Source organism: Bubalus bubalis, chromosome 5 (assembly GCF_019923935.1).
Source record: "Bubalus bubalis isolate 160015118507 breed Murrah chromosome 5, NDDB_SH_1, whole genome shotgun sequence".
NCBI lineage: Eukaryota > Metazoa > Chordata > Mammalia > Artiodactyla > Bovidae > Bubalus > Bubalus bubalis.
Window position 1 is genome coordinate 7,871,062 of NC_059161.1, and position 25,711 is coordinate 7,896,772.

General features: G+C 47.5%; 2 protein-coding genes across 7 annotated transcripts; one reads left to right on the plus strand and one right to left on the minus strand.

Annotated features, from left to right (window-relative positions):
• Positions 1 to 573: 573 nt before the first annotated feature.
• LOC102400743 (atherin) lies at positions 574 to 3,260 on the minus strand. Of its 5 annotated transcripts, none has more exons than XM_025285403.2 (4): positions 2,857 to 3,248; positions 1,837 to 1,918; positions 1,247 to 1,403; positions 574 to 888 (listed from the first exon to the last, which is right to left on the minus strand). In XM_025285403.2, the coding sequence occupies exons 1-4, from the start codon at positions 3,225 to 3,227 to the stop codon at positions 872 to 874; spliced, it is 627 nt and encodes a 208-aa protein (XP_025141188.1). In that variant the 5' UTR covers positions 3,228 to 3,248; the 3' UTR covers positions 574 to 871. The 5 variants fall into 5 exon arrangements, 4 of the variants coding, with proteins under 4 accessions (XP_025141188.1, XP_025141191.1, XP_025141189.1 ...); XR_003109340.2 differs by having other exon boundaries at positions 1,247 to 1,371; positions 2,857 to 3,250; XM_025285406.2 differs by lacking the exon at positions 1,247 to 1,403 and having other exon boundaries at positions 2,857 to 3,255.
• Positions 1,826 to 13,439, plus strand: SERTAD4 (SERTA domain containing 4). Of its 2 annotated transcripts, none has more exons than XM_044942664.1 (4): positions 1,826 to 2,194; positions 3,334 to 7,488; positions 8,677 to 8,792; positions 10,925 to 13,439. In XM_044942664.1, exons 2-4 carry the CDS (start codon positions 7,314 to 7,316, stop codon positions 11,690 to 11,692), a joined length of 1,059 nt encoding a protein of 352 aa, XP_044798599.1. In that variant the 5' UTR covers positions 1,826 to 2,194; positions 3,334 to 7,313; the 3' UTR covers positions 11,693 to 13,439. The 2 variants fall into 2 exon arrangements, with proteins under 2 accessions (XP_044798599.1, XP_025141187.1); XM_025285402.2 differs by having other exon boundaries at positions 7,297 to 7,488.
• Positions 13,440 to 25,711: the final 12,272 nt, after the last annotated feature.

The window sequence follows — 25,711 nt, forward strand, 5'->3', positions numbered from 1 at the left end:
TGATTCTTAGGTCTCGTGTTATTTCTCAATTTTATGCTTAATTTGCTCCTTTTGGTTTTATGCATTTTGACGCAGCCAAGGGTATGTGGGGATTTCCCCATAGTCCTTTAAATGCTATAAAACTTTAATATAGCGAGATAAAAACAATAATAAGCCATGCCTCCAAGCCCTCACATTTAGTTCTTTGAGTTAGACACTGATTTAGATTTTCAAGTACTTGCACTGCTTTAAATGCTCTTGTGTCTTTCCTTACCCTCTATCCCCTCTGAAATGAAAATTACATTTTTACCCATAGAATGTTTACAATTCTTAAGTTATCATCATAATGGCCTTTACATGCATCACCCAATGCAATTTAATCTGGTTCAGGATAAAGCCAAGATGGATGCCCAATTCCCAGTTTTAGGCTTGCAACTCTGAAACATCTTTTGGAAAAAAATGAAATAGTGCTCCTGAAAGTCTGTTGAGTTAGTCTGTTTTCAGCATAATTGCCTTCTCTCAGCTTCCTAATACCCTTAAAACCTCTGAGAGTCTTTAATGTACAAAGTTCAACAAAAATACCTTCAAAGCAGATTAGTTCTAATTATGTTTAATATTTGTTTGCTGCTTTATTGAATAAACTACATTTGCTTTAAGAAAAAAAAATTCACTTAACTGCACGTCAGTCACCCAAATTTTAAGCATAGGAATGAAATGGAAAACATTTATTACACAAATTTAATTACAATTCTAAGAAATAAACATGCAAATTAGATAGGGTTCAATTTGCAGATGCTAATCCTCATCCTTGATCTTGTTCCTTTCCTCCCTGATTTTCAGTCTGTGCCTCTTCTTGATTCCTAGGGAGCCAGGCAGCAAGAGGTTTGGTTTTTCACAGTCGGAGGATCACTGTTTTAAAGAAGTGTTATATTTAGCACATCTGGCATAGTAGCAGTAAACAAACATTATAGTCTTTGTAACACTTTTGCGCAGGTGCCTTCCCCCCCATTTTATTAGGTCTCTGCCTTCTAAGCCTCTGCGTTCATTGCACCTGAAATGACCCATCTCGACTATGGAGGGGTCCCTAGACAGAAGTTATGAATTAATGTTTCAAAAAAACAAACTCCAGTGGAGCCCAATATAGAGGAAAATTACTATTTGCAAAATAATGTGATTCCGGGGCTTATTCTCTTGACCAAGAACAACCTCCTTTATTACTTTTTTTAAAAATTTATTTCCTGGAGGTTTTCCCTGGAGGCTCACCCACCCAGAAAGAGTTGCCAATTCCAGTTGCAGTCGGACCAAGGTTGCTTTTTTGATACACTACACACACACAGCTCCGGCGGGGAACTGGCGGGGGCGGGCGGCGAGGGGAGAAGAACTGCTCGGGTCCTGCAAACACAGCTGTTTCTCATCTCCGTTTGCTGTGGCAAAGGAGAAGAAAGTCTTTTGCAAAGGGTGGGAAAGGCGCAGAATCTTTTTTTTTTTAATCACACGCATACACAACAACAACAAAAGTAAACCAAATTTTTTAAAAAGAGAGAAGACATCTCAGAAGGTTGCAGGGTGAATATATTCTTCGGCTGCAGCCGAACCCCCCAGGGCGAAGGGGCCGGAGCCCGGGAGCGCGTGGGGTCGGGGCTGCGGGCTGGAGCTGGGCCCGCGTGTCCCCGGGCACCGGGAGGGGAGGGGAGGGGAGGGGAGGGCGGGAAGGAGGGAAGGAGGCAGGGGGCGGGCTGGGGTGGGGGCGAGGGGAGGGCGCCCCGTGTGCTGCCTGAGGAGCAGCGGCGGCGGCGGCGGCGGGAGGGAGGGAAGGAGGGAGGCGAGCGGGCGCGCTTGTCATGTTGCCTCGCTCACCCTGGGGGCATCGTGCAGAACCTCTCCTCGGAAATCCACGGGGAAATGGCAAACAGGATTGACGGGTTTCACACGCTCCTCGCTAGACAGAGCCGCTCATTACCATAACCGTCTGCAGCGACGGCGGCGCGGCGCCCCAGTCGCGGCGGCGGGACCTGCCGGGACCCTCGCCCGCCGCGCACCCGCGGCCGCCACCAGCACCAGCACCAGCACCCGCACCCGCACCCGCGCCTCCCTGGACCGGGCCGGGCCCCGCACGCGCCGAGTGTGCACCGGCGGCCGGGCTGGCGCCGAGCCCGGAGCGGGCCAGCAGCAGCTCGAGCGCCGCGGCCGCCACCGCCTCCCGGCTGACCCCGCGGTAAGAGCCGGGCTGGGCGCGGGCGGCGGGCGGCGGCCGGGGGCGGAGAGGCCGGGCCGGGTTGGAGGGCGACGGCCGGTCCCCTCCGGCGTCTGCGGTCGTGGACCGGCTCCCCCGCGCCCCCAGCCGGCCCGGCGATCGCCGAGTGGGCGCGCACCGGCCGGAGCGGGACCCGGGCGGTCGGTGGAGGGGGTGGAGGGGTGGAGGGGTGGAAGAAGGGGAGAAGCCGGAGAGCCTCTGCGCGCGGAGGCGGCGCGGGCTTTTCTCCGCGGGGCTGGCGTGCGCCGCGGAGCCTGTACCCGGGCGGGAGCGGCCGCCGCCTGCGCGCGCACCGAGCCGACTCTAGGGGCCGGTGGGGACCGCGGCTCCGATGACACCCTGGGGTCCTCAGTAGCCGCTTAGTCGCCTATCCCCGGGTGCAGAGTCAGTAGGAGGCATGCCCCACCACCACCATCCCCAAGGTCTGGATATCGCCGCGGCGGTTGGCAGGTGGGGAGGGAAGGACGGTGGATGTCAAGAGCGCGCGTTTGCAAGAAAAAGGAAGAGCTGCAAGAGCTGACACCTTCTGTCCCCCCACCCCCCGCCACCTCCGCCCGCGCACCCTCCCCAGCAGCCGGGCCGCGCTGCGGGCGGCGGCGGCGGCTCCTCTGTCCTCAGCTCACCTCCCTGGCGGGCCCGGTTGCTGCCCGCCTGGTCCACGCCTCCGCCTCTCTCCTCCCTTCCTCCCCTCCCGCCTCCGCGGCCCTAGCAACTTTCCGGAGTGTGCCCGGCCGGGACCGCAGAGGCGGCGGGGGGCGGGAGGAGGAGGGGGGAGAGGCGGCCGCGCGAGCCGAGGGTGCTGCGGGCCGGGCGGGAGGCGCTGGCCGAGTCCCGGCCGCTCGGGTCCCGCGGAGGCGGAGGGCGCTCCCGCAGCCCCGGGGCTCCGGGCAGGTTTGGCCGGCGAGGGAAGGGAGGGCCGGGCAGGCATCTGCTGCGGGCTGGAGCGCGGGCCGGGGCCAGCCTCGCCAGAGCCCTGCCAACCGCCGTGAGTCATTTCCTTGGAATCCTACCTTTGGTGTTTATTTCCCTTAGAAGGAAACTTGGTTTAAAAAAAAAAAAGAAGAAGAAAAGAAAGAGTAATCATAGCTCTTATTCTTCAGGAGAGGCGCACGGCTCCAGCACCGCGGAAAGACAACTTGCCTTTGTTCCCAGACACTTGGGGTGGTGTTTACTTTCTCCCGCGGCCGAGGGCCGGCGGAGCTCTGCCGGCTTTCCCCCGAGAGGGGCTTGGGCTGGGGCCCCCGACCCCCGGGGGTGTGTCACTGTGGGGACTCGGACATCGGCTGCTGCCCGCCTGCAGGGGGTGGGTCTCCAAACCTCAGACCCCAGTCTTGGGCGTGGGATGGGGAGACCTGGCACCCCGGGCTGGGCTTGGACCCCCGGGTCCCCCAACCTCATCCCCCTCTGGTTTGGCACCCCCATTCCCAGCCGCAGGATCAGACCTAAATCTCTTGGCCTTTCAAAGCAGCAGCTGAAAAATGTATTTCCCAGGGCAGACAGGTGTACTGCAGAGACTGGTAGAAAAGCGACATCTGCCTATTTGGAAGGGTTGAAAGATTTTTATTCCACTCACCCAGACCCTGCCACCACCAACCCAAGCTGTTGATAGCTTGTTAGGGACAATGTCAGATCAAGGGCTTGATTCCACCTGGGCAGGATATCTAAGACTGACAACCTCAAAGATATATTGAAAATATCAGCTCTTTTATTTCTGTGCTTTTCAGTATTGGAGTTAGACCTCTGAACTGCTCTAATGCTCTTAATAAAATGTTTTCCAATGATGGATGAGAGGGATGGGGTGGGCAAAGAATGACTGAGATCCCCTGTTGGATGGCAGGCATCACTGAATCTGCAGCTATCCTGTCCTCTGTGCCAGCCACTCCTATTAGCATCATAATGGCTCCAAGGAGAGAAGAAGCCCAAATCATCTGGAAGAACCATAGTGTGTAAAACCGTCTGGTAACTTTACTGTGAACATTTGCTCGCAAAACTTGACACTTTAGCCCTGGGCCTTTGGGGAATGCTTGAGCTGTCATTCTGCTACCTTGGCTGACAAAGCAGACATGCAGGAGCCTGAGGAGAAAAGATTAAGGGCTTTCTAGTTTTTATTTTTTAAACCCTCTTATAGAAAAAACACACTTTTAACACCTTTCTTTTGCATCCACTCACCTCTGATGTTAAAAAAACAAAATCTACCATAAATGTGCATCTCTGTGACTTTATCTAGTATTCACAGCTCATACATTTGTGAATTTCAACTTCTGAACTCAGTAGCAGAATTACAATGTAAATCTCACTTGAGAAAAAAATGACAGTTCGGATGTGTACACAAAATACAAATAAAACGATCATGTGATATCATGGCTTACTGCCCCATTCTCCAATTCTTCATGAACATTGAACTTGCCTCCTTAATTTGCTAACATCCCAGTGTAAGTTCTAAATCGACAGGAAGACTCGATTGCAAAATTTCCTCCCCGCTCCCAAATAATTCCAACTCGTTTATGTTTTATTCAGACTTTAATATAAAGAACTTGTGGAACTCAGCCTCTCCAGTTGAGGATTTTGTGTGTAAAAGTTTCCCATTCAAAAAAAAAAAAAAAAAACTTACTGAAACTAGATAGTATAAAAGAAAGAAACAGCCAAGATAAAAACTATTATGCCATGATTCAAGCTCAGATGCATAAGAGTAGAATTTCATGTGCCGGAAACAATGCTAACAAATAGAAACACTGAAATCCTTAACCAAAAAACTATACAAGGATAAGTCATTAAAATATAAACAAACTCTTACTAACATAAAACAGCACAGGGCCCATATAATGTCCTATTAAACAAAGGTAATTGCTGCTAGGGGCCTGCAAATGTTTCTGTTGTCTTACAGGGTATGGATTTGTCAACCTGCTTTAGTTTATATGTAATAAAATTTCCACATAGGCAAAAAACATGGATCTTATTCCCAGAATCCAACACAAAAGTAAGTGTAACTTTCAAGCGAGAAAATAACTGTTGCAGTCAATGAGACAGGGCTATGGACTCTGAGAAAAAGCTCTATAATTCTTGTGCTCCTGGCAGGGGCATTTCCTGATAAAAATTGTCTCTTAGAATAAGGTAAGAAATTGGACCATTTCATGAGAGTCTTCCAGGGAACAGATTGTCATGAGGCTTGATACCTTGTTTGGATGCTGAGTTTGAGCATCCATTCTATTGGGCGATAGAATGGCTTAGTTTGTGAAATCAGTGTGATCTAAATTTCTTGATTGATGACTCAAAGAACAGAATAAATGGTGTGTCCGAACTTTTTTTTTTCTTCTTGAAATAAGGTTTTCCAACAAGTCCTTGCTGCCACTTTTAAAAGAAAAGGGTAGGTAGTTCAGACAGGGAGGCCTGGCTTGCTGCAGTCCATGGGTCGCAAAAAGTTGGACACGACTTGGCGACTGAACAACAACAAAGGTGGTTTAGTGGCCTAAATCAGCTGGGTCCTCTGACCCAGCCACTGACCTGGACATGTCCCCTGTATGTCAGAAGGCCGAGCTTCCTTCTTCAGTGAGGTTGGGAAAGAATTTCGGGTCTCAGGGAGAAACCTGGGTGGTGGATGGAGTCACTGCTGCCAAGAGCTTCTCGCGTAGCCAGAAGGACATTTCCGCTCAAGCTATTTCCCTTTCGCCTGGTGCCTTTCCTCCTTTACCTGGAAGTGGACCCTTGTTTTAACATGTAGGTAATAATAGTCTCCTGAAAGACAACAGTAGATTACCCTTACCCCCCAAACATTACAGGCTGTATAATTTGGAGAAGAAAGCAAGAACTAGACCCTTAGCGTCTTTCAAAGACAAATCAGTCTTCAAGAAAGCAGACTTGACATCACTCTTTGTGACCGTTCTTTAAACGGCACAGTGAGATAGTGGAGGTTTGGGTCTCAAAGGAATCGGGCGGTTAATAAGGCACTGAGGCTGCTGGCTGTCACCACTGATCTATGGCCCCGAGGCCTTTTGGTTTCTTCCCCCTTGAACTCACTCTGGACCCCACCTCAAGCCCTACTTAGGACCAGGTAAAGACACTGAGCCCCCAGGGGAACAGCCCTACCACCCCAGGTGCAAAGCAGCCCAGGGTGCATCTTAAGAGCAGAGAGGTCTCCCAGTCTCCCCGCAGACCCTGGGGAAGGGCGTGAACTGCCCAGGAGGGCAGTGGTGTGCTGCTTCTTGGAAAGTTTCTGCCTTGCGTCTGAGCTTTGCAGTGTAGAGTTGTCGGCTGCCTCTGGCCCTGAAGCCCTGGCTCCTGTTTAATATTCCGCCTGCTCCGTTGATGTTGTGCTTGGCTCCTGTGGGACTGCAACTCACGGCTGGAAACTGGAGCCAATTTTCTGTCTTCATCTCTCAGTGTTTTGACTGGAGGCAGATCCAGTTCAGGCCGATCAGGGCTGGTGGAAACAACTACCAAGTGTGTCTCTGTCTGCTTCGCTTTGGGAGAAGAAAGTGGAGGGAGCCCCAACATGTTGTAGAGGAACTGGCCCTGCGGAAACCGAGGAAGAGGGGGCCACGGGCAAGTGGAACAGACCAAACCTGAGAGCATCAGATGGAATTCCGCTGAAGATTCCTGCCTCCCCCAGCCTTTTCTTTTGATTGATTAGTGGATTTCATCAAAGGAGACTCTCGGGGGACTTGACTAGAAAATTGATTTTGCCTTATTAATAGAAAGGAAGCGGCAAGGGTTTTGGCCTTGCCTCTTAGGGGTACATTTTCTGCGGGAAGGTCAGGAGGAAAATGTGTTTAGAAGGCAAGGCAGCTGTCTGGAAGAGGGCTGAGGGGAATCTGAGAACAATAAGAAATGGGGTTTTAAAGATCCGCCCATGAAATGCAGATTGCTGAACACAGAGGCTGAGCTAATAGCTGCAAGAGAGTTTACTGAGATTTTTCTTTGGAAAAAAAAAAAATGTTTCAGGGCAAAGAGGAGGAGCAAGAAGTAAAAGTTTCCCAAAGCAAAGGAAGGAAGATGCCAAAGCCGTGCTCTGGCTTGCTCTTGATTAGGGCTCTTTTCTTTTTTTTGTTTTCTTTTTCTTTTTTCAGATCTGAGGCTGTCAGAGATGACTCTGGTTCTGTCCATGAATAGATTCTGCGAGCCCATTGTCTCGGAAGGAGCTGCTGAAATTGCTGGGTACCAGACACTATGGGAGGCTGACAGCTACGGAGGCCTGAGCCCCCCGGGGCCGGCTCAGGCTCCCCTGCAGGGAGACCGGGGAGCCGGTCCCCCCCTGGCAGGTACTGCCTTTGACCTTTCCCTGCTGCCCTCTGTGGCCAGACTGGTAGATGAGGGTGGTGTCTGGGGTGCCCTCCTGAGCTGAGAGTGCTCCAGGGACTCCAATGTCCCAAGGAAAGGACCAGGAGTGGTGTTAATTGCATGCAGACCTGAGTTTCCCTGTGCTGCTGCTTCAGGTAAAAGTCAGGCATTTGTATTTTTAAGAGACCCAAAGCAGATCTTGAAACTCTTCAGTCTGAGTTTCAATTTTCTACTCTCTGGAACTGTATGGATCTCTCAGTGCTACACAAGCCCTGGGTGGGCTTGACAATGAAATCTTTATCCCATGAGACATAAAGGAATGTGCCCTTTGGGCCAGCAGCTATGTGGCTCTTCTTTTTATTAAGCACACAATTGTCTTTGGTATTATAGGTAAAAAAATTTGTAAGCCCAGAAAAAAATATGTTCTCCCTGATTCATTATTCCTATGCTCTAAGGTGAGTTCCTTTGGATTTTTGTGTGCTACTAGATTGGAAAAAAAGCCAAAACCTAAAATGAAAACAAGTACTTGGTGATGTCAGATTTGCTAAAAAGGAGTAAAAGCTTGGTCTTTGAAAATTAGACCCTATTTTTATTCATGGTTGATATGTTGGATTTTTGAGAGCAAAGAGGACTTTTGTTACCCTGAAGTTTAATTTTAAATGAAAAAAATTTGAATTTCATATTTTGAAAGAAGGGATATTCTAACTCCAGTGTGCAGATAATCATTTGTTTACTTACTAAGAGCCAGTAATATTTAAAAGTTGTTCAGTTATTAGTGCTTACAGTTAAAGATACATACATTTGAAAAATGGTGTTATCATGAATTTAAGTAAATAATCTGAATAAATACCAATATTATTTCAGTTATTACAATACTTCCCTTTTTGAATTTTGCTGTTTGCCTGTGCATAGAATTACGAGTCTGAATATTTTGTAAATGCTAAAATATGTCATTTTCCTCTATAATTGTCTAGAAATCCTTGCCTGGCCTGGGTCACAGGATTCCTCATGATAGCAACTATTAAGACTAATGTTTATTTTTAATCACCACATGTACAGACAAATACGTAGCCAAGTTATCTTCTAGAAGACAAGGAAAGAAAAGCATTTTGTTTGGAGAACCTCTGGCAAACCGCATGTCATTTGTCATATCTGATTTATTACCACAGGATCACATTACAGGGGAATTTCAAATCCTATAACAACATCCAAGATCACATACTTTAAGAGGAAGTATGTGGAAGAAGAGGATTTTCACCCACCACTCAGCAGCTGTAGCCATAAAGTATGTTTTTTTAATAGTCATTATTTTTATTAAGAGTTTAAGATACTTAGTAACAGTTGCTTGATCCATTTCCAGAAATGAAAGTGTTCCACCCAAGCAATGAAAATGAGCCACTTCTCAGCAGAGCCAGATTAATCGTTGTCACTTTTTGGGGTCCTGTGTTATTTTTCACAAGTATTTGAAGAAAGAGCCAGCAAGAACTCCTTTGTCCAGAAATAACAGAATTATATAATCCAAGAAATGCCTTTTTTTTTTACTAATGATTTCATTTTTCTCAAGTTGCGTTAAGGGTTCATGGTAACTGGAGCTTTCACATGTGCAGAAATGCACTTGTTCTTCCCAGACCTGCTCCCTGTCTCTGAGCTCAGGCTCCCGTGGCCAGTGCCACCTGTGTGCCCACATGGGGATAGTCACCCAGGGCTTTCCTGACCCCTCAGAGGTGGACTCCTTGTCCTTTGAATGTGTGCATGAAAGTAGAAGTGTCCTTCATGGTACGTTTATTACATATGTTTTGTTTGTGAAAATATATAATTCATTCCCAAGAGAAAAACCAAAGCTAACTTTTTTTGCATGAATAAGAAAGAAATGACAGGATTGGGAAAGCACACAGAAGTCTAAAACTGGCTGTCTAAGCTTTTAAAATACCAGTGCCTTTTCCTATGGTTACCTTCTTTCAGAAACTATCTGCTAACTTAGTGGAGGAGAGGATAACCCAGGCCATAGTTGTTGGAAATGCAGAGAGGATATTTAATTTTTTTCTAATTCATCTTCCTGTCTTCTCACTCCATCGCCCCCCCCTCCCCTCCAGCCTTTAGATGTTGCTCTGACCCTGCTCATAAAAGGACATCAGCATGCATTGGCAGGTGCTGGGCTTTTCTGTGTATGTGTAGTTCCTGCCTTTGGTCAGCTTGGGCTGGTTTAATTCACAGCTCCTGAGGTTAGCTTTTTTTTTTTTAATGAGCTGGAAGAGCTGGGCTCCAGGACAGAAGCATTTTATGTCCATTTTGGTTTCTCTGTTGTGGCTGTAGCAGTCTTCCAAACTGCTGCCAGTTTGTGCCAACCATCACACAGTAATGGCATCACACAACCTGCGAGCGAGTCCTCCGATTTCCGTTCTGCATCTCTCCTGCCCAATTCCAGAAAAAGCCTACTGTGGCCCTGCAACCAGCAGTTCCCTTTAGGGTTTGAGCCTCTTTCATTATTTTCGTCCCTCTATCAGGCAAAGATAATTGCAAGAATGAAACCCAGAGAAACAGCACAGGCAGCGTGAGCTCATGCTCCTTGATGTCTCACCCAGGGTTTGAAATATACTTATGATGACCTGCAACTTGGCGTCTTCTAAAAAACATTTATTGACGTAGAATGAATGAGTATGTGTGTGTGCATGTATATTTGTATACACACACATAAAGGCCCAGAGTTTCCCAGGTGGCGCTAGTGGTAAAGAACCCACTTGCCCACACAGGAGACATAAGAGACGCAGGTTCGATCCCTGGGTCAGGAAGATCCCCTGGAGGAGGGCATGGCAACCCACTCTAGTATTCTTGCCTGGAGAATCCCATAGACAGAGGAGCCTAGCAGGCTATGATCCAGAGGGTTGCAAAGAGTCCATAGGGATGCCCAGAGTCAGACAGGACTGAAGCGACTTAGCACACACATTAAGGCCCAAGTGTCATAAGAGTCCAGCTTGATAAATTTCACAAAGTGTGAAATAGCCATGTAACTGGCATCCAGATTAAGAAACAATGTAATGAGCAACTTAGAGCCTCCCCAGTGTCCCTCTCTAGTCACTGTTTCTCAGCTCTCCAAAGAAACTCCTCCTCACTTCTAACAGCATAGGTTAGTTTTGTGCATTTCGCCATCCCCCTCACTGCATCATAAAAGAGCGGACATCCTGACCTGTCCCTGCGGAGGTCTGAGTTGTGGCTGCATTCCCCAGTGCTCAACATCACCAGTCAGTCTGCTGGGAAGGGGAGACGTTAGCAGCCCCCAGGAGAGCATTGCTAAATGAACCCGAGGGAAACCAGACCACAGCATCCCCAGGCCCAGAAACTGCCAAGAGAGAAATGTGCTGGGATGATATTTTAATAAAGGCCACTTCCTAAGCTTTCTCTTCCCTTTTTGATTTTTAGACCATCTCAATCTTTGAGGAGCGAGCCCACATCCTTTATATGTCCTTAGAAAAGCTCAAGTTTATCGATGATCCTGAAGTGTACCTCCGAAGATCTGTCCTTATAAACAATCTGATGAAAAGGATCCATGGAGAAATTATCATGCAGAATAACTGGTGCTTTCCTGCCTGCTCTTTCAATGGCGCCTCTGCCCAGGAGTGGTTTATGGCTCAAGACTGTCCTTACCGGAAACGACCTCGGATGGCCAAAGAGGAGTGTGAAAAGTTTCATGCCTGCTGCTTGTACCAGGAATGTGGTGGTCACTACCTAAATTTACCCCTTTCTGTCAATGCTAACGTCGGAAGTGCCTCCACCACTGCCTCCTCTTCCTCCCCCTCCTCCTCTTCCTCCTCCTCTCCCCCTCTGCCTTTACCGAGCTGTTCCCAGCAGGTGGATTTTGATATAGGCAGTGCACCTGTTTACAAGGGTGATGGCCAGATACCTGCCAGTGAAATCTTTGTTACTAGCGTCCGGTCACTTGGTGTTCAAGAAAAGGCCAAATTAAATGATGAGAAAGTAAACGATGATACCAACAGGGATGGTGGTCCCCTGAGCCATGGACCTGTGGGCAACGACCTTGCTTTTGAGGGCAAAGGCCAATTTTATGATTATTTTGAGACTGGATATAACGAAAAAAGCAATGTAAGTGAGTCTTGGAAAAAGTCCTTAAGGAAAAAGGAGCCTTCACCGAGTAACAAACTGTGCTGCAGCAAAGGCAGTAAAATATGAGCCATCTTCTCCCGCAAACTTTGAAGCATGCACAGCATGATCAATTAGCTCTCATAAATTTTATTTTGAATGGATTTTATAGTTTTGTACAACTGACAATTATGCCATGAACATGCCATGTCGTTTAAATGCCTGGAGAGCAGATTGCATAAAACATCTGTATTGTAGGCATCGGCAAGCTACTCATAAATGTGGTGACGTTACCGAGAAGACAGTTGACTTAACACTTAAACCTAAATCTTAGTTTTCTTACCGAGAAGATCAGCAGATCAGACTGGGGGACAGTGTGCCCTTGTGCTATTTCCACGACCCGCAAGGAGCCTGTCACTAGCGAGGAGCCTTCCACCTGTTTGCCAGTTAATTAGGTAGTTATTTGGTAAGCAAATCAATATAACCAGCAAAGGATGTCTGCTGCTTCTCTATGATACAATATTTTTTTTCTGAATAAAAGACTGAGGACAGGGAGCTAGAAGAAACGGCTTCCTGGTGCTGTTAAATATTTGGATTCAGCCGTCTTGTGTGACAGAGGGAAATAGGATAGGAGGAAATGAAACACCTGACCAGGGCAACAATCAAGGATATGAGTAGAGGGTGATCCCTGCAAGTTCCTGGCTTGCCTCTGATGGGTGATGAGGCTTTTAGAAAGGTGTTATACAGGGCGATTTTTGGTGCCTTACTTTATCTTAATTTTTGCCAATGTGAAAATTAAGGATAAATCAAGAGTACAGCAGGGATTTAACAAACAGGAAAAAAAATACAAACACAGGGTGGATCAATATTGTTTGGAAATCTTTAACGTCGAACTATTGCGTTCAACTTTTGATTCAACATCTCTATTCTTCCTTTATTTTTTGATGCCCAATTGCTTTTGGATTTGGCATTTTTAGAAAGGGATGGAGGAAACAATAGAGAGAGCTGTTAGAGACCAGCACTAGCTGCTCAAGCTTTTCTATGGCAACGGTCTGTTGCTGGGGTTTGGGTTTTCTGGGTTTTGGGTTGTTTTGTTTTCTTGTCCAATGAAGTTCATGAACCAGTAGCATGCATCATACTTTAATCTGTTTTGCATCATTTCACTCGTTTAGATTATAAAAGCATGTGGTTTTTTATATATGACTTTTGCTGTTGATTATGAAGCACAATGTTAATACACGATGTGGTGATCAATAAGGTTTTAAAGAATGTAAAGATTTTTGTTTGGGGAAAGTTATTTTGGAGAAATGGGACTCAGTCGGCAAAAGCTCCTATGTATTTGGCCAACATTTTTCTCAGTCGTTTTTTTTCACGTGTACATTGGCAAGAGTGTTCAGAAGGGCCCCTCTAACCATCCTTCCTTCCATGCCAGCTAACTCCTCCTGCTAAACTCTATTTCCATTTCCGAGGTTACTGACTGACTTGGGCCTCCTTACACAATACTTCACGGGAACCAAATTCCAAATGGAGGAAATAAATTGAGTCCTCCCCGTTTCTCCAAGATAAAGCTTTTTTTATTATTGCTATTAATATTAAATATAGGTCTCATTCATACAGTGTATGAGTAGGATCGTCATTTGGACAATGTCCACAAGGACCAATTTTTAAAACCCGTTCTTGTGTTATGGCTGAATAGTCTCGTGATGTTTTGTCCTTTATTTTCAATATTTGATAAACATTTGATGTTGAAAACTTAGATGATAGATGCTTGTATATGAATGTGTTGTAATAAAGTGAGGTTTTCTTGATATATATTTATTAAAATGATCAAAATTCATTCCGATGTTCGTATTTTAATGACTGTTGGCTGTTTCTCTTTTCCGTTGCTCGTTCTCCTTTAGAAGAAAAACTCAAAGTCGCTAGAAACGGTCATGGACAGTGGCCACACAGGCATTTTCAGAGTGAGAGAGTGCTTTTTGAGAGGCCCATCCAACGGGTGTTTTAGAATGGTCCTAGTTTGTAGGTTTCGATTTCTGTTGATTTAAGAGCATCGTGTTAATATATGACGTGGTTGGTGATGGATAAGGTTTTATCTTAAAGGATCTGAAGATTTTTTGGCTTTTGTGAAGTTTCTGAAAAAAATAGCATAATGTGAAGTCATAAATATTGAATCCTAACTGATTCCTTTTGAATTGTCAGATTGTCAATTGACAGTTGTCATCTATAAGTGGTTCAAACAGCTGTGGAGGTATTCCATTTAATTCTGTATTATTGTTATTCTTAGAGGCCAATATTGCACTTGATGAAAGAGGCAAGCTTGGAACTTCCCAGGTGGTCCAGTGGTTAAGACTGTGCTTCCATTGCAGGTGTGAGGGTTCAGTCCCTGGTGGGGGAACTAAGACCCTGCATGCCACCTGGAGCGGACAAAAATATCTTTTTAAAGGGAGTGGGCAAGCTAGTTGGAAAGTAATTTGCCAAAAGCAGCATTCTTATGAGCATACTACATCTTGGAAATTTGAATATGAAAGAAAGGACTTTTGTTTTTAAACCGCACCCCCGCCTCCAGCGTTACCAGATAATGGTGGCCAAAGCTGTGAAATGATGGAGTTGGTGATTTTCTAGAGAACGCACTAGTGCTTCTCTGAAGGATGAGACCTGCCTTTGAATCCAGTAGCATTAAAATGCATCATAGTTTGTAATCAAGTTTTTGAGTGTAGGACAGTTCCAGCATACTTAAAGGAATACATTTTCTTTAAAGAAAAAAATCATCCCTAAACATCCATCCAAATATCAAAAATGTTCCTAGTGTTACGAAAGCATTATGGCCTCCTGTGTGATATCTACTCAAGAGATATTAAGTTAGATTTTCCTGAGTGGACAAGGCTCCCCTTCATTGTAAGTTAAGCCTCTGAATTGGGTTCTGTAGTTATATCCTCAGAGATGGGAAAAGTTAAGGCCGCCCTCCACACCACACTGCTGTCTCTCTACCTGGAAATAATACTCTGCTTTCTTTGCTTTAAGGAAAATCTCATAGGGCCAGAATCCAGACTTTTACAATTTAAATGAGGGGAAATCTTCATTCCAGAAAATGGCCCAGCTCCCCGAAGTTTGCCTTTAATTGCTACTCCCCTAGGCACCTAGGTGCCTGTCTTTAACCAAATCATTAACTTCCGCCTCTGGTCCTTCCTCTCTTCAAGTGGGTGATTTGTAGATGAGAGCCTGGCAAAGGCTCTTTAAAAGGGTAAAGGTATCATCATGTTATGCTTCGATTCTTAAATCCTATTATTCTATAGTTCACCTTGAAGAGGTCCTAGGGATAAGACGGTAAGGACGGGAACCTGGGGGGAAAGTAGGAAAAACTTAAGCCAGGTGAAAATAAATGACTAGTTGACAGCAATCAATAATTATGATCAAGCATCTTTGGCCTGATATTTGAAGACAATGGAAATGTTGAACATCTTAACTGCTACTTTGTTACATAGATGCTGAAGTGAATGCATGTAAGGTCTTTGCTTTTAGAGCTCATAGATAACTTCATCAAAGCATGGCTACCCGCCTCTCCAAATGTGAACTTGTATTAAAGCCTTCCTTGAGTACTCCTTTCTGTATCCAGAGCAAAGAACAACTTGCAGAAAACATGGGTGTTAAGAGGTGTCAAAGTCACAATAAATATCAGGCAGGGATATGAGGACGTTTGCAATGCAGCTAAGCTTTTATATCCCTCAAACAAACTATGAGCAAAAAATGTTTCTGAAAATAATTAGTTGTTCAAATCCATTTTTATGACAGCCCCTGAAATTTGTAGGCATTGTATTTGTAGTCAATCACATTGCTGCCAGTTTTACTAGGCCTTTTCAAAAACAAGGATTTGGCATGGCATTAATAATGATGGTTTAAACTAGATGCAGAAATGTCCCGTGAAGATAAGAATGAAATCAATATTTAAATAATAAAAGAGACAATATATGTTTTCTAGGAATTCATTTTAAGATTGTTGTGTTTTGATTCTGTGGTTTAAAATAAATGCATTAAGGATCTTTTAAATGAACTACATGATGCCTCCGGTGCTTTCTTAGAGTTATATAGTATAGCGAATAAGCAAGGTCTAATCTCTTCCCTTGGCTAAAACTTCTCCATTTTATGTGATGTAGCTATATAACCTGAGGTGAAACAGTTACTAGTTTAGAGATTGTTTCCAGCCCTGTGTACTTGCCATATTTTAGCTGGGAGAATTCACTTAGGAAAAGCACTTGCAAAGATGTAAGTTATGAACACTTGAATCTCGCATCCTGCCATAAAGTGCATCAGCAAGTGAGTTTAATAAAACATGCTGTTTAAAATAGTCTGTAATTTCCTGTTTCTGCATTTCCCTTCACTATCTGTGACAGGCTGAAGAGCGATGACTAAAGGAAGGGAATTTACACAAGCTAGTCTGGTGGTGTTTGCAAACCATCACCATGAGATTCTTCTTCTTTGGTAAACAATTCTCTGGTGGGCTGTCTATGGCTGTTTTTTCTTCCCTTGGTGTTGGTCCAATTTGTTAATTTTTAAAATGCAAACCACTTATTCACAGCCTGGAAACACCTGCTTTTGACCGCAATGAAACTGATGGAACGTACGGAGATGACATTAGTCATTTCTCATGAAATTTCCCATATTTCTCAACGCCTTTTGAGGCAACTATTGCCTTGATTTGAAATTATGAAACCTTATAAAATGCCGTATCTTGGGGGGAGAACACACAGAAAACAACTTGCAGAGATGCAAGTTGCGACCTTGCTTCCTGCTGAGATCCCAAGACAGTGGGTAAATAGCAGAACCTTGGGGAGGGGGGCTGGCATTCAGCAGACATTACCACCATCCAGGTCATTCCATGGGAGCAGCTGAGTCCAGGCATCAGGTGTGGTTCTCCATGACACTGTCCGATTGGTCTGCTCGCACCTAAACCCAGCCTGGATATTTCTAGACAGGGTGCTTTTCTGCAGATGTCTTCTGAGGCAACTGCAATGTGCTTAGCTCAGTTCAGTTCAGATGTGACATAGCCCTTGTATTCTGGCCATCTAGAAGTGAGCAGATCTCTCTGAAATGCACCTGGCACAGCACCCTGGCATCTATACCATCCTCAAAACTCATACCACCCCTGTCTGCATAATAAGGAAAAGATGGAGAATGACAGGCAGCAAGGCAAGGGATTTCAGCAACAGGTTGGGGAGTTGATCTCTGATGGAGTGGAGGGGACGAAGTCTGAGGAGAGCCGCCCTCTGCATGCACTGAGTGTACTTTCTTTAAGGAGCAAGATTAAAAAGGAAAGAAGGTGATTTGGGGGGGAGGGGTCAAACCTATTTATAAAGACAGGAAAAACCATTTCAGGAACTAAAGGATTTCCTTAATGTTTTTTTCAAGAAGAGAGAAATGGCTTGTCTGTCCTTTCAGGGAGCTGGGAGGGGTTCTCATTGTTGTTCTTCAAGCCTGTAGATGCTGTGCTTTTCAAACAACCCACCAAACTGTCTTTGTGAGTAGGTAAAGGCATTAGCTCATCTCTCCTGTTCCGTTGGGGCACAGGGGTTGTGGGTTTCTCGTGAAGCTGGAATGTAGCCCAGAGTTAAGAGAGTGGGATTTGGAGTCAAACTCCCCGAACACAAATTCCAGCTCGCTAATGTAATGTGGAAATTTGGCCTTGGCCAGCAAGCCATTTTACTTCCTAGTGCCTCACTTTTCTTGTCTGTAAAATGGGGTGGCATTGCTGTACCCACCTTTTCAGGTTGTCAGGATTCAAGACTTTAATATTAGGTAAGTGACTTGACTTTGCCTGGGTACACATTATGGATCTAAAATAGTGAGCCTCCATAACTTCTCCACTAATGTGCCTGGATCCCTTGAAGGCTGGAGGTGACAGTACCAGATCCTCTTTGGGGTAAGTATTCTGCCTCCTGGATTTGAAATTAAATAGGGGGATGGTGTCAAACCTTCGAACCCAGTCAAACCTGTGAACCCAAGACCCTTAGACAGCTATGAAAGTAGTCATTGGTGTTTCTGAGATATTTTTAATATTTCAAAAGCTTATTGGAAATCATAATGTTTCTAATCAATTGTGCAGGAAATAGTCACATTTCTGTACCTTGTCATATTTCTTTACCTTTGGTTAGAATTAAATCATCTCTGAGTTAACACAGATCAGACTAGGAAGAAACTCAAAACATGAAGGCATTATCTTTAACAAATGCAATTTATTTTGAGGATAGACTCTTTTGGAACACTGGCTATGGGAAAGGAGTAAGAGGTATCCTTTACAAATGAAAAGATTAAAAACCACTAACCTCTGACTCAAGCCTAGGATTTGCCAAAGATCAAGTTTATCCAATCACTATATTGAATGATTCTCTTAGACCTGATTTTTACTCAGGAAAAAAAATACAGTATTGAGTAAATAGATTTATTAATCAGATCAGTCGCTCAGTCATGTCCAACTCTTTGCGACCCCATGAATTGCAGCATGCCAGGCCTCCCTGTCCATCACCAACTCCGGAGTTCACTGAGACTTAGATCCATCGAGTCAGTGATGCCATCCAGCCATCTCATCCTCTATCGTCCCCTTCTCCTCTTGCCCCCAATCCCTCCCAGCATCAGAGTCTTTTCCAATGAGTCAACTCTTCACATGAGGTGGCCAAAGTACTGGAGTTTCAGCTTTAGCATCATTCCTTCCAAAGAAATCCCAGGGCTGATCTCCTTCAGAATGGACTGGTTGGATCTCCTTGCAGTCCAAGGGACTCTCAAGAGGCTTCTCCAACACCACAGTTCAAAAGCATCAATTCTTCAGTGCTGAGCCTTCTTCACAGTCCAACTCTCACATCCATACATGACCACAGGAAAAACCATAGCCTTGACTAGATGAACCTTTGTTGGCAAAGTCATGTCTCTACTTTTGAATATGCGATCTAGGTTGGTCATAACTTTCCTTCCAAGGAGTAAGCGTCTTTTAATTTCATGGCTGCAGCACGATCTGCAGTGATTTTGGAGCCCAGAAAAATAAAGCCTGACACTGTTTCCACTGTTTCCCCATCTATTTCCCATGAAGTGATGGGACCGGATGCCATGATCTTCGTTTTCTGAATGTTGAGCTTTAAGCCAACTTTTTCACTCTCCACTTTCACTTTCATCAAGAGGCTTTTGAATTCCTCTTCACTTTCTGCCATAAGGGTGGTGTCATCTGCATATCTGAGGTTATTGATATTTCTCCCGGCAATCTTGATTCCAGCTTGTGTTTCTTCCAGTCCAGCGTTTCTCATGATGTACTCTGCATATAAGTTAAATAAACAGGGTGACAATATACAGCCTTGACGAACTCCTTTTCCTATGTGGAACCAGTCAGCATTATTCTTCATAGTTCTATATCTAATCATGGAGGCCAAAGCAGAATTTTCTGTATAATTATAACATTGAGGATATGGCCTCAAAGTAGTTATAAAAAAACTATGAAAGTTTCCACTTACGAGACCTAAGTTTAACAAGTTCAGCTAAGGAGTGCTTGTCCCTACTTCAAAATCTCGTATTTCCCCTATGTTGTCTATAAACTCAGAGTCTTAACTGATGACTTAAGTGCAAATAAGGTTTCATATCAAAAAATTACATTTCTATCTCTCTCAATGTTCCAAGAGTATATATTTTCCCAAAAGGTCAGGTATACCTGTAGTGATGCTCATTGATTGTTAGGACTGAAATGACCACAAAAACTGAACCATATGGTTTGAGAAACAAATTGGTGCCAGAATGAGAGAAAATGCAGTGTTGTGCTATGATGGCTCCAGAACTTCTCTGGGACAGATTCTTCTACCCAACTGGGCTCTAGGATCTCATGGGTTGAGCCAGCAAACAGCTGAGAGGGGCATGGGGCGGGAGTGGGAGAGGCAGGACACCGCAACCTGCCCAGGGAGATCCAGGCTGGCCAGCTCCAGACTCTTGTTCTCCGCAGCCGCTGGAGTAGATTTTTGGTTTTTTCAGTTAGTAGGATTCCTACCACTAAGGACGGTCAATCAGAATTCTTAACTAGTCCAGCCTTAACCTAGTTGCTTTTAGCCCATATGACAGTATGCAAGGGACATGAAGCATGGGGTTGGGGAGCATGTATCTTTCTATCTGGAAATGGTACTAGTCCTGCACAGGAAGGACCCACAAGGAAATCTTGGGGCCATAGGTCCACCCGGGTGTTGTAATAGATGGTGAATGAATAGATATACGCTTGGAAGAACCCTGGGATGGAATTTGCAAGAATTGATTGATTTCCAGTTCTTACTGTCACTATAGAGCAGACAAGGTTTAACTCATTCTAAAATGGTGTAACTTCTTGTTTTCTTACAGTCCCTTGCATTGGTTTCTGATCAAATGACTGCTGTTTCTTAACCATAAAATTATAACCAACTTAACGTTGAGAGCTCTAGATTAGGAGTTAGGGGACAGGTTCTTGCCTGGCTTTAACTACTCCCTCTGCTACCCACTAGCTGTCTAACCATCTATAATACCCTAACTTTTCTGGGTCTTAATTTCCCATCTGTCAAATGATGAGGCTGCCCTCAAAGGGCCTCTAAGATGGGTCTCCTCTGGCCTTAACATCAGGGACTCAAAACAATCAGAGAGCTTTCCGAAGATTTTCACTAGAATTTTGTACCGGCTCACTCCTTCCTTTCCTTCCCCAGGATGCCCTTATTATTCGCCTCCCCGCCCGGTGAACCCAAGACATTGCTTTGGGATGTTTCTTAAAGAATAAATCTCTTGAGTTTTCCGGTCCAGATGATTGTTTTCTGCATATGGCTGCTAACCAATTGCCTGAAATACATTCCTGCAGATACGCCACGCTCCCCCGCGGTGTCTCAGTACATGTACCCTCCCCCTTCCCGGAGAGGTCTCTCCCCCACCCCAACCTATTAGCTCCACACATTCGCTGCCAACCAGGCACAGCGCCGCTCCGCCTGATGCAAAGATTGTCCTTCCCTTCAAGCAACCAGCCTGGCTGCACTACGCAGGCAGGAGATCCGAGAACCCTCTTCTCTCTCGTGTTTACGAGTAATAAAATAGCGGACTTTCCCCCTTCTTTTTATGAAGACAGTCCTTGCAGCTGTGACTGTAACTGTTGGTTTTTGTTTTTTTTTTTTTTTTTTTGCATATGAGCCAAGATTATGGTCCCATAACCCAATTAGTGTCATTTGGTGGTGGTCCAAGTGCTTCCCCTGCTCGAGTTTTAATTTGGGGATCCCCGGAGGCTCCACATCTGTAGCCGGCCTGTTCTTCCTCTCCCCTTATTTGCTCGAGGTTTATGGGAGGATTAGCTGTGTGGTCTGGGAGGCGGCTGCTTCCCTTTCATCCACACGGCTCTCGAGCCGCCGAGGAGCCTTTTACTTTTCATCCAGCCCTGGCACCTGGAGGCGGCAGCCTGGGCGACTGGAATGAATCAGTGGATGCCCGGCAGGCCCCGAGGGGCGCGGCCCTGCAAGCGTGGGGGAGGGGAGAACGCGGAGGAGTGGGGAGCCGCTCAGGAGTCCGGGTGGGGTGGGCGAGGGGCGGCTCACCACCCCACCAGGCTGGGCCAAGCTGGGATCCAGAGCGCAGGTCGCCGAGCATACGCCCCCCCCCCCCCCCCCCCCCCCCCGCCACACACACACAGCACACACACCCCGCCCCCACTCCCTGGCTGGCGAGGACTGGCGAGGGCTCGGGGCGCTCATTGTGCAGGCAGCTGGCACCAGCTGGGAAGGGGAATTAGCATAACAAAGAGCCGGAGCGAGCGCCGCGCGGCCCGGCGGGGGCTCTGCACAGCGCCCCGGGCTCGGAGGAGCCGCGCTGTCACCCAGCAGCCGCTCGCCCCGGGCCGCCGGGGGCCAGACACCCTCGGGGTTGCGGGGCGGGACCCCACTGCCGGCATCCGCGCCCCTCGCCAGGTCGGCCAGAGCCCCGGCCGCCAGGGGAGGCAGCAGGGGTGGGTGTGAGTGTCGGCGAACGCGGGAGCAGGCGCGCGCGTTTGTGTGTGTGTGTGTGTGTGCGCGCGCGGGCACGGATGCTGCGGGCCCCTCTGAGTGTGCGTGTGCGCGTGGGCGTGCCTGTGACTCCGTCCGAGACCACCTGCAACCCGGAGGGGACACGCTCGCTCCCTCCCCACCTAGGCCTCTTTGGTTTTTGCTTCCCTGGGGCGGAAAGGAGTCGCTGGTTCCCAACTTTGGCGGCCCCGTGGAACCCTCTGGGGACCTTTTACAATCCCACACACCACCACCACCCCCCGGCCACTGCACCCCAGAGTCGCTAATAACAGGCCCTCGGGGCTCTTCAGCGCGGTCTCCCACCCGTCCTAAGGTGAGAGTCGGGCAGAAGCGGAGACCTGGCCCCCAGCCAGCGCCCGAGGAGGCGAAGGCCGCCTAGCCCTGCGTTTGGGGCCTCGGAGCTTCGCCCTCGCCGGCTGAGGTCAAGTGCACAGTCCTCCCACACTACCGCTCGGGTCTCCTCAAGCTTCCGACTGGGCAACTTTATCGCCGTGTTTGCATAGCATCCTTAGAGCTGCCCGTGGGAAGAAAAGTATCGGAAACTAGGCCTCTGTTGAGTCACGAAAGGTCAACAAAGCAGCAAATTCGGCCGACCGAACCAGAGCCCAGGACCGGGGGACTCGAGGCCCACGATCTTGCCACTGTGACATTAAAAACAAACACCGCTGTTTCATGCGCAGCAGAGCTCAGACTGAACCAGCCGGGTCCCTGGAAGGACCCTGGGAGGACCGTGGGGAAGAGTGGACCCACGGCCCGAGATGGCTGACACAGACCGGAAGGATGCCTAGAACATGCCCGCGGCCTCTCCTCCAGGCGGGATGAGTGCGCCACCTTTGACCTGACCGCCGCCTCCTCCGCTCGGCCCCGCCCGCAGTCCAGCCCCCTGCAGACCCCGGCTCCCAGCCCCCTTCCTACAGGAAGGAAAAGGACTGCACAAGCCGTTCGCCGCCACCCAGGAGCTGTCGGCAGCTGCGCCGCCGGGGGCGGGGCGGGGCGGGGTGGTGTGGGATGGGGAGCGCCGCAGCTCCCACCCAGGGACCCCGGAGCTCCATCTCCGCGCCTCGGGGCCAGCTCCTGGGTCGCGCCTCGCTGTCCCGCGCACGCTCCTTTCTTGCGGGCGCCGGGCGTCTTTGAGGTTTCTCACAAGTTCCGTGATGGCAGTCCCTGGCCTAGGCTGTCTGCACAACCCCCCAGGAGAGGGAGAGGAGGAGAACTGTAATGAGCTGCGGGGGGCTGTATCAGTCCCAGGCTCCCCCGGCACCCGGAGGTGTGCGTTTCCAGGAGCGCAGCCTCCATCAGGCGCTTAGCACCAGCGTCCTCTGCAGCGGAAGGGGCCTCCGTCGCAGGCTTTCACTCGCCCTTCTCGCAGTCCGGGGGGACCAAGGTGCAGGGAGGTGAAGGAAATCTCCAGGTTTCACAGCCCTCTGACTGCCCGCTCAGCTGCACACCAAGGCTCTTTGATAGGCCAACCTGGGTGCTTATTACTAGGCCCCTATTCCACAGTCAGAGCCCCAGCGCCCAGGAAAGGAGCGGCCCTAGGAATGCAGGCGGCAGCTGCCCTTGGAGGTGCCCTGGAGAGGAACAGTGTACAAACCCTAGGCCCCTAGCCTGAGCGCCGGCCCTGAGGGTGGGCAGGTGAACTGGTAGTCTGAAGGGGCTGGTGGTGTCTGATATTATTATTAAGAGTTCAGAATTCTCCTAGGTTCTAACAACTGCATTCATTCTCAATAAATGGTTTCTTAATAATCATTTTAATTAGCAAAAAGGCTGTCTTATTAAAGCTAATTAAAGGCAATTTGGGAACCTTATTTTCATACAATCATAAAATTAGAGAAACAAGAGGCTGGAGAAAAGGGGAATGTCTCAGTCTTTCTGCAGAGGGGGCAGGGAGGAGCTGGCAAGGGAGACCCTACCCCCAAGCCAGGCCTGCAGGACTGGAGTGCCCCGGGGGATGGGCAGGGACCCTCAGTCTTGCGGAGGCTCCTGATGTGCTGGGGACAGCTTCTGGGAACGAACCTGTGTCCACATTCTCCAGCTGGAGTCTGAGTTCCCTAACCCTCTCCCTCTGTCCGGTAATTGGCTAGTTTTCTCCCTCTAGGTATCTCTCAATGGGAATGAACTTCCATTACAGCCCTAACTGACCCCAGACCTCACTCCTTCTCAAAAGCTCCCCGTCTGTCACCAGGCATTCCTTCCCGTCCATTCTGTGTCTGACTGTCTAGAATCAGCAGGCTACCAGTTTTCTCCCCTTCTCAGGCCTCTCAATGCCCTCCAGATCTCAGCTCAGGCCGTTTGCCCAACCCCACCTTCTGCCCAGCCACTTTGTCTCCTCAGTATTCTCCCCTGCTGACCTGCTACTTCTCATCTCGCAGCCATCACCCCAGCTTCTCTCTTGGCCTGGGGTAACCTTGCTCCGTATCCTCACTTATGCAAAGAGTAACTTCCCCCTCAAGGCCAATTCAAGGTCCACATTTTGTATGAAACCTTTCCAAGCTATTACAGGCTGGTCCGCGATATATGAAATGTAACATCCCCTCCCCTATCTATAATGACTTTTCAACTAGAATTTTTTTAAATTATAAAGTAGGAATTAAACATGGATTTTAGCATTAGTGACTTCAGTTAAAATCCTGGCTTTCCATAAATATGGGAAGTGGTTTACAGGCACATCCTCGCTATAAGTACCTTGTGTCTAGAAGATGCCTTGACTTTCCTGAGCTCTGGTTTCCTCATGAGGAAATGTGTGTGTGTGCTAATTCACTTCATTCGTGTCTGACTCCTTGCAACCCTATGGACTGTAGCCCACCAGGCTCCTCTGTCCATGGGATTCTCCAGGCAAGAATCCTGGAGTGGGTTGCCGTGCCCTCCTCCAGCATGAGTAATGAGGCTAATAGTAACACCTATACAACCACGTTGCGTGTGTTAGTCGCTCAGTTGTGTATGACTCTTTGTGACCCCATGGACTATATAGCCCACCAGGGTCTTCTGTCCATGGAATTTTCCAGGCAAGGATACTGGAATGGGTTGCCATTTCCTTCTCCAGGGGATCTTCCCAACCAGGGATTGAACCTGGGTCTCCTGCATTGCAGGCGGATGCCTTACCATCTGAGCTACTAGGGAAGTCTGTACCAGTCTGTGGGATATGTAAGTAGATAAGGGTGTAAGTCATTTTATACAATGTAGGCGTATGATGCTAATAGCTCTGTGATCATTGTCCTTGTTGATGTGGGACACAATTCAGGGGGTATGAACAAGGGATTCCCTGGCTGCCTGAGCTCCTGTCAGCCTCGTCTCTAGGGGTTTCAGTGCCTCAGAGCCTCCCTTTCATCCCTCTCTCCAGGGTTCCTTCCAAACCTTGGAATAGGATTCTTCTCTGGGGACCACAGGACAGCTGTTTGTGGGCACATACTTACTCCCAGCGTCTAGTGTCAGAACTCAGCACAAGAAAGACGCTGGACCAAAAGGTCACCTCCTTGCTTTCTTGCTTTGAGTTGCTCAGCCACCATCTTCAGCAATCCTTTCTATAAATGAACTCATTCTGACAGTTAAAAAGAGCTCTCCAGTAAATGTTACTGTAACACAGACAGTTCTTGCCTGTGCTTGAAAACGTAGCTTGGGATATCTGCAGATTTTGCGCAGCAGACCTTGCACTTGTCCTTATCTGTTGCTTAGGCTGCAGGACAGGGAGTGGCTGTGCATCAGCCAGAGCCTCCCTGGCTGTTCACCCCGAGCATCCTTTCCATGAAGTCTTAACCGTGGCAGACCTGACCACAGAGGACGGACAATGAGCAGATCACGACGTGCGAGCGTTTAGCCGCCTGTTCTCCAAATAACTGTCTAAGTAGGACCTCTGCCTTGATAATAACTATTATCCCCAGACCTTATGTTTATTAGTGTCTCCTTAACCAGAAGCAAGCACGAACCTATGACACTCTCATTCTGATCAGCAGCACACTTTAACCTACTGGGGTCTGTACTCAAAGCCGCCGAAGCGGCACACAAATTAGCCAGCAGTCCGCTGCATATCAGACACACTATATGTTTTCTTCATCTCAGCCAAGAAAGGGACTCATTTCCCATCCCT

Coding starts and splice junctions, on each gene's coding strand:
- LOC102400743 (XM_025285403.2), bottom strand. CDS start 3,227: ATGACTCACGGCGGTTGGCAGGGCTCTGGCGAGGCTGGCCCCGGCCCG. Junction 1,919..2,856: donor CAACCGGGCCCGCCAGGGAG/GTGAGCTGAGGA, acceptor GGCTCTGTCTAG/CGAGGAGCGTGTGAAACCCG. Junction 1,404..1,836: donor TTCTGCACGATGCCCCCAGG/GTGAGCGAGGCA, acceptor CCTTTGCCACAG/CAAACGGAGATGAGAAACAG.
- SERTAD4 (XM_044942664.1), top strand. CDS start 7,314: ATGACTCTGGTTCTGTCCATGAATAGATTCTGCGAGCCCATTGTCTCG. Junction 7,489..8,676: donor AGCCGGTCCCCCCCTGGCAG/GTACTGCCTTTG, acceptor TTATTACCACAG/GATCACATTACAGGGGAATT. Junction 8,793..10,924: donor TCAGCAGCTGTAGCCATAAA/GTATGTTTTTTT, acceptor TTTGATTTTTAG/ACCATCTCAATCTTTGAGGA.